General features: G+C 33.5%; 2 protein-coding genes across 2 annotated transcripts; one reads left to right on the top strand and one right to left on the bottom strand.

Annotated features, from left to right (window-relative positions):
- Positions 1–224: 224 nt before the first annotated feature.
- LOC134679613 (uncharacterized) lies at positions 225–5,094 on the bottom strand. The gene is made up of 3 exons (XM_063538565.1): positions 4,802–5,094; positions 1,291–1,380; positions 225–506 (listed from the first exon to the last, which is right to left on the bottom strand). The coding sequence occupies exons 1-3, from the start codon at positions 4,872–4,874 to the stop codon at positions 295–297; spliced, it is 375 nt and encodes a 124-aa protein (XP_063394635.1). The 5' UTR covers positions 4,875–5,094; the 3' UTR covers positions 225–294.
- A 185-nt stretch (positions 5,095–5,279) lies between these two features.
- LOC134679612 (salivary glue protein Sgs-3-like) lies at positions 5,280–8,384 on the top strand. Its single transcript, XM_063538564.1, has 4 exons — positions 5,280–5,364; positions 5,731–5,817; positions 7,444–7,614; positions 7,873–8,384. The coding sequence occupies exons 1-4, from the start codon at positions 5,292–5,294 to the stop codon at positions 8,322–8,324; spliced, it is 783 nt and encodes a 260-aa protein (XP_063394634.1). The 5' UTR covers positions 5,280–5,291; the 3' UTR covers positions 8,325–8,384.
- The last annotated feature ends 2,317 nt before the right edge of the window (positions 8,385–10,701 follow it).

Raw genomic sequence — 10,701 nt, 5'->3', positions numbered from 1 at the left:
CATAAAAATTACCGACTACCTTTTACCTTTACCTGGATGTTGCGGTTGCAACTGTTCTTACGAGTCGTTCTTATCAGAATTAATTAATAGGTGCAGGTTATGATTTATCTCAAAATTTTTAATATGTTTGAACGAGTATATATACAGGATGTCCCTAATACCGACGCCAAGACTTAAAGAGCTTATAAAATAGCTAATGGCCTACAGGATTAAACAAATTTACCCTTAATGAAAATCTGATTTATTTTAGAATATCGGCACTTTTGTAATAATATAGCATCCTTACGTAAACGACTAATAATTGTAATCATAATCGGGAGTGTCAGGGTATTCGTAAGCAGGTGGCTTCTTGTTTGCGGCCGAAGAATCTACTTCTATTCTACTGCATTCATGCAACTTTTGTTCCATTTTCGCAAAGTCTCGTGTGAATGATAACCTTATTGATTGCAGGTCTTGCTTTACTCTTCCTAGTACATACTTAGATGTCTCTAGGTCTCGCTTCATTTCTGAAAAGTAGTTGTTTCATATGTAGTAACAAAACAAAATATTATGACAAGTATTCTTAGGTAAGGTAGCATAAAATCAAAATTTTGGTTGCTGTCACCTTCTTTCGTAACATGTACAAAATACATTTTAGTACCTACCTAAAAACTACCCACTTACAAAATAATGAACCATCATAAACTATACATTTTAATTTAAGGCCAGTTATACATGTAAAATTGGATCATAAGGCTAGTTCTACATTACAACTATTTTATAGTGAAGATACGCGATGTAAAATAATTATATTTTAGTACCTCGTTCTTTCTACCTCTGCAACTTCATATTTTAGCATCATGTCAATTTATATTTATGTGTAAGCTCTTTGTTTCAGGAAACCTTCGGAGACCGATATAAGAATGTCAGAAAATCCAATGCGTTGCCCAGAAATACATTTGTTAGTGCCCCGCTGCCAAAATGTCCAGATGTCATGTTATAGGCAATTAGGTAGGTACTTTAAACATTAACATAACTCATGGAAACATATTCGTTTGTTAATTCTTAGTTTTGTTTACAAATAATTACATAATTACATGAAGTAACTATTAGTCAAACCCGTTCGTTATCGTTTCCGGTGCGAAAATGCCCATAATGCTCACGGCATTACCCCGCTAGATGGCTATGGACAGCTTCTGCACCAGAAACGATTCGGAGCGGGGATCCTCTCCCTCTTGTCTGAGTCGACGGCCTAAGTCACGCACAAATTTTTAGGTACTCATAAATGTAGATTAATTTATGCTTACTTACCACGTTTTGCACGACTAAGCTTTTGAAATGAGTTACGAAGACCTTGGTGATCCGTACGTAGGATTTCAGTAGGATAGACAATTATGAATTCTAAAACAAATGTTAAAAGAGGCTGACTTAAGAATGATTCACGTTAGACCGGGCCGTGTCCGGGTCGGAGCTTTTTCGGCGTTTCGTTTTCTATGGAAAGCATCACGTGATCACTGGTGGAAGCGCTGGAAGCTCCGGCCCGGACACGGCCCGGTCTAGGTAACGTGAGTCATCTTTTACACGTTAACTTAAAAACTTACGTCAATTTCTTTTAACTAAGATGTAATTTACTTTATTCTTAATTCAATTTAATTGTGTTATATTTGTTTGTGTTGATGCGTTGTATTGAATTTTGATTTTAAAGACATCATCAACCATAAACCATAGAGGTAAAGTACAAAAACCCAAGTTCCAAAATTGAAATTCCCACCTATAAATGGCTTTCGTAACATCATCATAGGTATAAATAATTTGGCCAAGCCCGAGATAGCTCGAGACATTTAGTGTTCCGTACGGCTACCATCAGTTTGGCATTGACATAAACGATATCGTGAACGTAATTTACGTCCTATAGGTATATCTCTTTCGCACTAATATGTCAGTACGAGCGAGATGCATAGAAAGTAAATTACGTTCACGCCCACGGTAGCGTTTATCATCTCATCATCATCATTTCAGCCATAAGACGTCCACTGCTGAACATAGGCCTCCCCCTTTTGGGGGGTGTATGCCATAATCGCCACGCTTGGCAGGCGGGTTGGCGATCGCAGTCGAGTACACCGAATTTGAGGGACGCTGCTGCCCGTCCACCGGTGGTCTTGGACGTAGTTTAATAAATGTAATGGTACTTAATGAAAAGGAATATTGTGTATATATGTATATTGTTTCGACGAATCAGATACTCTCAATAAAATCTATAGATGAGGCCATAGCTGTTAATAAATATTAAATGACTTTATTATCTCTATACGCCTTACTAACTCTATGTGTCCTAATGTGAAAAAAAAACACAACGACATTTAAGAACGGAATTTTTAATTTGAATTTTTCAGATTTTTGAGATACCTAGTCCATTGGTTGGAAAGCCCGTTCGAAATTTAAACTTATTGCAATATAATAAGGTCGTATTTTGTAGATCTCACTCATACTTATAGTAGGCTATTCAGATAAAATTAAATATCCCACAAAAATAAGCACGCAGAATTAAATTTTGTGTCAAAGACATAAGTCATAAATTTCAATGCCAAAGTTTTAACTAAGGATGTTTCTCGTTAAAACATGAAACTGCCTAATATGAAATGACCAGTGTAAGCATCAGTTAGCTAGCCCTAAGCAACCAAAGATCAGGCTGCAGTTTAAAAACTAATAAAGATAGAGTTAACCTGATAATTTTCCCGCCGTCTCCATGCTTGTTTTAGTTGGATATTGACTGGCCAGCTGCCTGTTAGCTATAGTTTTCGCGAAAATCGCCAGGACAGAGGTGAAAATTTTTGTATGAAAACTTGCAACTTTAACCCTTAATTTGGCACAGTCAAGTATACTTAACACTTACTTTGAAAAAATGTAGGCATGTTATTTTTTACGTAAATTCGAATTTATTAATTTCTGTGTATCATTTATATTATAAAGAATAATGAAATAAATAAAACCTTACTGGCAACAATGCTATATGTTAGTAGTGAATCAACATAGCGAGTAGAAACTCGACACTGCGTTCTATCTAGGTATTTGTTTATTTTTTTCGATTCTATTACGCAAAATTTTACTGCATATACTATTATTATATTTAATTATAGTATTACGTATACTCTACATATCACACTTATTCGTCAAGTCAAGTTATTTACTTGTAATAAGCAAGCATACACAAGTGTTAAGTATTTTTGACAAAATATTATGTACAGTGTATTAGAAATTAAACATTTTGTTAAGCATTTTTAACAAAACGTTATGTTACAGTTTTAATAATTTGACAAATTTCACTGCCTACCTTTATATTTTGCCATAATAGAAGAGATTGAATGCTATAGTTTGATTCGTTATACATTTATAGCTTAGTATGCAACAAAGCGAATGCTACTTAATGTCAATACACCTTTTTTTATAAAACTCCGTTCAATTTGGCCTATGGCTATTACATTCAAGGAAACTAAATGGAATGGTTAATTTTCATATTTTTTTATTCAATTCAATTCAAATATACTTCATGTAGGTGGTATTGTGTATTTTTTTTCATTCAAAATATTTAAATGCTGCAAGTACCTATATAAGTAGCGTTGTTGTAACACTGGCATTATATTAAACTCAATCGATCAATATCAATGTAATTTCGAAAATCGTTAACCCTATATTACTGTACTTGCGCTTCGTAGCAAATATATGAACTCATACTAAACATTGGTCTTTTGCTTCGATTAAATGCCAAAAAAATGTTTTTTTGTCTTTGTTTTGATACCCTTTTTTGGAATTTGGTAAGTATATTTAACACACTAAGTTCGACGAGCGTACGTTTTTGTTAAAAATACTGTACATTCGATTTTCAGGAAATCTTACAGTGAAATATTTTATAAACATTTTTAGGGCATATTTAAAGGTATAATAATAAATAAATGTGCATATAAAAGTTAAAATCAAGTTTTTTATTTTCTGCCAAATTAAGGGTTAAATGCATTTTTTGACGAAACTATTGCAGTCTAAAATGAAGTCAAAATCAGTCCATCGACTCAATTTTTTGCAAGCTTTCTAATGGTACCCCACACGATTCTTACAAATGAAAAAAGTTTCAGCCTACCCCTCTCAACCCCCTAAATTTCCCCCTTTAATAAGAAATAAGCAGTTTTGACTTATATACAATATGAGTGGTGGTAATTGCTATAACTGTTCCAAATTTTAGGTATCTATGTCAAACGGTCTCTGAGAAAAACGTATTTAACTGATTTGTAAGACCGAAGTGATCCCATAAGTGTTCCGTGAACAAAGTTTTGTACGGAACACTAAAAACGGCCAAGTGTAAGTCGGACTCGCGCACGAAGGGTTCCGTACCATTACGCAAAATACAACAAATAAATCACGTTTGTCGTATGGGAGGCACTTAAATATTTATTATATTCTTTTTTTAATGTTTGATGTTTGTAGTTATAGCGGCAACAGAAATACATCATCTGTGAAAATTTCAACTGCCTAGCTATCACGGTTCATGAGATACAGCCGGCTGGTCACAGACAGACAAACGGATGGACAGCGGAGTCTATGAGTCCCGTTTTTACTCTTTGGGTACGGAACCCTAAAAATCATTGACAGGCAAGACATACATACTATTAGGACCTTTGCGACATATAGCTAAGTATACTTTAATCTATTTAAGTAGGTAGGTATATGTAGTGTACTTTCTAAACAAAAATGTTTATTTTTATATTTTTAACGTTTACTATATACGTGTATGTATATTAAAATATTGTATTTTACTGAATAACGTTATTACCCGAATCCCACCAGGAGTACGCACAGTTGACGATTGTAACAGCTAATACAATTATTAATGTATGGACCTTCATGTTCGGCTTATTCACACGAAATAAAGGAAAACTAGTTAATTAACCACTAATCAATTACTGTCCGAATTAATCATGCAGTTAATTCATTCAAAAATGCATGCCTATATTTCATTTTTTTTCATAAAGCATTTCATGAGATTTATAATGGTTGAATGTAGATTTGATGTACCTATTTATTTTACAGAGTTGTAGATAATAGTTCTTTATTGAATTACTTCTAAGTGCAATTGGTATACAAAGAAAAGCATTAACTATTTAGATACAGCCGTGCAGTGGCACTTTTTCTTCCCTTTTTCTAACAACGCTTACCCGGAGCAGTAAATCAGCCGTAGCCATATCAAAATTTCAATAATGAGGTGCTTAATCAACGTTCTTGCTCAATATTTTCATACACTTTACATTTACAATAAAGTCACCATGAGGATATGTACATTAACTATTTTGTCAATTTTCACAGTCAGCAACTGTGTCAATACATTGTGGAATCGCGGTAATTAGTTCATTTAATACATCTTTTTACAATACAAGAACGTCAAAGACTGTATTAACGACAGAAAAATAAGTCTGTGAAAAAATTTTGAGTGAGGTAAAATAAAATGCCACGATTAACTTTTTTTTTATCGAATTGACTAGTCAATTATTGCAAGAGGGTTTAAATATTCTATACATTTCCTATGTTACCTACCAGTTATTTTCAGTTTTCTTTAAACCTCTTGCAGGCGTATTCGAATTTTAGTTATTCAATCTGTTTCCGATATCATACTGATATGTCAGTGTCAAAAGTGGCATTTTTTCAGCCAAAAACTCATTATTATTTTTGTATGGTTTAAAATTTTTATCATTTTTAATTTAATAGATCCAAAGATAATTAGAACAAATACATACGTGGGAACAGAAGGTATTCATACAAAATGGCGTTTTCAAAAGCTTTCCGTTAAAGAGGGTAAGTTAAATATCAGTAGCGCAAGAGCAACTTCAATTGATTTTTCAGTCTATGCAGAGTTATCTTTATCCGAATCGCAAATGTTTTTTTTTGTTTTTATAGTTTTGACTAGTATATACCATTTCCGCACATAAAACTTCAGGATATGCTTCCAAAGGGCTGTGAAAACTGACTAGATATCTAATAAAATTAATATTACCTTCAACTTGCAAGGTACCACATTCAGAATGAAAGAATAGTCTAGAGTTCGTTTTAAAGGTCAACAAGTTTAGTATATTTAGAATCATTCATGTAATGTTCCTAGTTTGGAACTATTGATGAACTTGTCAAAATCTAACGAAGTTGCCACGAGCAATCATACCACAGTACGGGTGGCGACTTTAGATTATTTTCTGAATTAGTCAGGATATATATAGAAATTTAACACGTCACTCCTATAGATGTTTTTACTACATTTTAAGTCATTTCTAGTTATTATGTCCACTTTGTATAAACAAAAAGTAAGCCATGAAAACCACTTGGCATATATATGTAATGTTTTATTTGGACAAATAAGTTAAACAGAAACATATACCCTATCGTATGTATAATGGTAATTATGTATTTTTTATTAACTCATTTTTTTTTTTTTTTTTTTTTGATTTATTTAGAACACAAACAGTCACATAATACAAATGGATTTTTAGTACAATGTAGTGTACGTAACATACTTAAGAAACAGACCTGGAGGTTCATTAATGAGTAGGTATATAATGTTAACATACATAATAACCGCAGAAAGAAAAAATAAAATTGTAATTATGAGCCATATCTACTTAAACTGTATTCACCAGTCTTCCAAACAAAATCAATATTGTTTTAGATTATAGTAGGGTAGGTAAGTAGAAAATTGGTAAATAAGTTCAAGATCAATATCTATTTTAGTATTATCGGATAAGTTGTCATCAATTTATTTTACTAGTTGGTAGGTAGGACAATCTGAAAGTTACATTTATACATTTTGTCATTTAAAACGATTTTTAATACTTAAAACTAAAACAATTTACGCTTAAGTTCAATTTTGAGACTAGACAAGGAAGAGTGAAAAGGATCAATGTCATGTAAGTGCCTATTAACATAACTAGGGACTCGTCTGAAAAAAGTGTGCCGAGAGTAATTCTTACGAGCAAAGCTGATATGAAATAGAGATCTGGAACGTAGGGGGAGGTGCGGACAACTAAAAGTGACTAATTCTAAGAGATTCGGACATTTTATTATTCCATTAAGAATTTTAAATAAGAACATTACATCTAAATAGTGTCTTCGTTTATAAAGGGAAGGAACACAAAAATGCCTCGCTGCTAACGAAGTACGTTCGAAATAATTGCCCGTTCTGTAACAGAGAGATTTTAGAAAAATATTTTGGATCCTTTCCAGGCGATCAATATGAACTTGATACTGAGGTGTCCACACAACACAACCAAATTCAAGTATACTCCTAACAAAGGAATAGAATAATAGTTTATAAGTATTAGGGCGCCTAAAAGGCTGTCCGATCCTGAGAATCATCCCTAACTTCTTATAAGCCCGCTCTTCTTATAAGCTTCTTATATAACTCATATTTTGTATGAAATCATATTTTTTCAGAAATGACAAAAGATCTGACGAAGGCTGTGGTTACTCTCCATAAACTGAAAATTGATATAAATTATTTAAAAGATTACATACCCGCGATACGAAGTTTTAGAAAGATGTTAAACAGGTGTATTACTAGAATACCTATAACAACGACTACCACGACTACAACCACAACAACCACTACAACACGACCAACAACTACCACAACACGACCAACAACAAGAACTACTACTACACGTCCCACAACACGAAAAACAACAACTACCACAACGCGTCCCACAACAAGAAAAACAACAACTACTACCACAACGCGTCCCACAACAAGAAAAACAACAACTACTACCACAACGCGTCCCACAACAAGAAAAACAACAACTACTACTACTACAACACGACCCACAACACGAAAAACAACAACAACTACTACTACAACACGACCCACAACAAGAAAAACTACAACTACTACTACTACTACAAAACGACCGACAACTACTACAACTACACGTCCCACAACTCGAAAAACAACAACTACTACTACAAAACGACCGACAACTACTACAACTACACGTCCCACAACTCGAAAAACAACAACTACTACTACAAGACGACCGACAACTACTACAACTACACGTCCCACAACTCGAAAAACAACAACTACTACTACAAGACGACCGACAACTACTACAACTACACGTCCCACAACTCGAAAAACAACAACTACTACTACAACACGCCCAACAACGAAAACAACAACCGCAACACGACCAACCACCACGAACTCAACTACCACGCCTACCACATTATCAACGGAACAACCAATAACAACTACTAACCGAACTCGTAAAACAAAATCAACGACACTTGATCCGATATGGGGAGAATATTATTAAGAGTTAATGAAAATTCTCAATTTTCGCCTTCGGACAAAATAAATGTATATATGATTGGAATACTTGATATTGCTTTATATACCTAGGAACCTAGTTATAGATGATGACTAAAATTGAACCTGAACGATACGTAAATAAAGTCGTCTGAGTGAGAGTGACATTCCATTTCCAACTGCAGCTGCAATACTGTTCAAATTACTATGGAAATTGACAATGACAGCGACGCGTTTCCATAGTAAAATGAACAGTATTGCAGCTGCAGTTGGAAATGGAATGTCACTTTAAGTCATTAAGACGTCATTCATCATTTAGAAAATTAATACTTTTACCGTGAAAATTTGCATTGTCATCGTATTTTTTTAATTAAATTGTAGGTATGGAATCTAATAGTACTTAGCATTCTATTTCGACTATTTTTTAATTTTTTTAGTAAAAAAAATTATCTATAAGTATAGAAGCTGCGAAGTTTTTTTTGCTTCAAGTATTTTTTTTTTCACTTCATTTTGATAGATTGCTAATTTGTATCGACCAAACTTTACTTTACAGTATTGATCTTATAATAACATTTTATATTAAAGGACAAAATGGAAAAAAAAATACGCTTCCGGCAGGACTTGAACCCGCAACCTCCGCAATCCTCAAGCTTGCGGGTTCAAGTCCTGCATGCCGGAAGCGTAAATTTTTCCATTTTTTCCTTTAGTATGAAATTTTGAATATCACTCGCAGACGTATAGTTGAATTATCGAGAAGATGGAATTGCATTTGTAGTGGTTGTACCGTTTGCAACAAAAGGAGAATAATTTTCTCTTAACTTAATAAAATGACATACCCAAGAAGTGGAATAAGTAGTAGTCCTCTGTTTTTTTCTTTTATTCGCTATCATGTTCTTCATCTGAGCTGTCACAAGTATTGATAATAAAATTGTCTGTTATTTGATCCATTTCTCCTTCCTGACATCGATAATTATTTGCTTACTTTGACTCTCAATAGGACCAAAATTACACACAGCCATATTTTTTTTAAATATAAAAATTATTCGTAGTCGTACGGGCGGACACAATAATTAATTTAGAATACAATCAAATCAGAGTTAAAAATATACGCACAACGTAAATAATATTGACAATTTCACACTGACATTATTTTTGTTTTTAGTTCTTCGATATATATATAACAACCTCTTTGTATGCTGATAGTACAAGAAAATAGAAAATTCAAATATAGAATGCCTGTAAACAAACAATACTACTACATATGCAATTCCACGCTCTCGATGATTCAACTATATCTGCATGTTTAAAAATTGATTTATAATAAAATAACATTATTAAATAAATAAATTGTGTTTTTTTTTCTTCACAATACTTAGAATTACATTATTTTAGATTTATTTAATATAGGACATCAGTTAAGTCCGTTTAAAGCTGCACAGTGCACAATACAAAAGTGCTTTAAAAAATTTTTAAAACTTTCAAACTTTAAAAAATGATCTTGTTTTGATATTACTCTCAGCATGTCTCGCTCGCACCACGTATATAATTATACTATAATTGCGAGAGCTGAAAAAATAAATGAATGTAAAAATACTCAAATCCTGTAGTATTCTTTCGTTGTAATATTTAATGTAGGTTACTACGAATACGTACCTACAATCAGCAGCAGAAGTTGCTAAGTGGACGAGGTGGTCAAAATTACCTAGACACGCTCTTATTCTCTTAACAATAAGAGATTACGCGTTAAAATCATTTTGAACACCTCGCCCGCTTAGCAATTTCGGCTGCTGACTGTACATACGTCGTGTCTTTACTACTCTCATGTGAGAATTGTTTCGTTGAATATTTAGTAGCAGCGATATAAAGAAAGTCAGGGACATAAAAATACGGAAACTTATTATATGCGGAAATTTTAATTTGATCACAACTTGCGACTTGGCGTCCATAAATCGTGAATCCTTAATTTTGATATTTCTGTTCTCATTGGAGGAGACAGGCCGCGTAGCCAAGATGCCGATCGCTTACGCTCCGTAGCGATCGAAACGCAACTGTCACTGTCCCACTAATATGGAAGAGTGATAGAGAGACATAATGCTTTTCGTTATCGAAGCGATAGCGATTGTAACCTTGGCTAGGCCGGCTGAGCGGCTACCACGAAAGCCGAAATTCGCAAATTGCGGAAATCTTTCTCTTTTACTCCAACGAAGGCGTAATTAGAGTGACAGAGAAAAATCCCCGCAATTTGTGAACTTCGATTTTCGCGGTTATATGTACAGTACTCTGAAATGTAATATGTACAGGTTTGTAGAGGTTGTAAAGTTTTATGGATAATAAATTTCTTTGCCTATTTTAATTATTTTATTTTATTAACCACTGCTAAGGTC

This window comes from Cydia fagiglandana, chromosome 2 (assembly GCF_963556715.1).
Source record: "Cydia fagiglandana chromosome 2, ilCydFagi1.1, whole genome shotgun sequence".
NCBI lineage: Eukaryota > Metazoa > Arthropoda > Insecta > Lepidoptera > Tortricidae > Cydia > Cydia fagiglandana.
The sequence above is the reverse complement of the archived record's forward strand: the minus strand, read 5'-3'. Positions and strand labels throughout refer to the sequence as shown.

What these genes read in the sequence shown, in the direction of transcription:
- LOC134679613 (XM_063538565.1), bottom strand. Translation starts at nt 4,874, where the DNA reads ATGAAGGTCCATACATTAATAATTGTATTAGCTGTTACAATCGTCAAC. An exon ending in GTACTCCTGGTGGGATTCGG is followed by an intron (nt 1,381 to 4,801) that starts GTAATAACGTTA and finishes CATTTGTTTTAG; the next exon opens with AATTCATAATTGTCTATCCT. An exon ending in GCTTAGTCGTGCAAAACGTG is followed by an intron (nt 507 to 1,290) that starts GTAAGTAAGCAT and finishes ACTACTTTTCAG; the next exon opens with AAATGAAGCGAGACCTAGAG.
- LOC134679612 (XM_063538564.1), top strand. Translation starts at nt 5,292, where the DNA reads ATGAGGATATGTACATTAACTATTTTGTCAATTTTCACAGTCAGCAAC. An exon ending in AAAGCTTTCCGTTAAAGAGG is followed by an intron (nt 5,818 to 7,443) that starts GTAAGTTAAATA and finishes ATATTTTTTCAG; the next exon opens with AAATGACAAAAGATCTGACG. An exon ending in GACTACAACCACAACAACCA is followed by an intron (nt 7,615 to 7,872) that starts CTACAACACGAC and finishes CTACAACACGAC; the next exon opens with CCACAACAAGAAAAACTACA.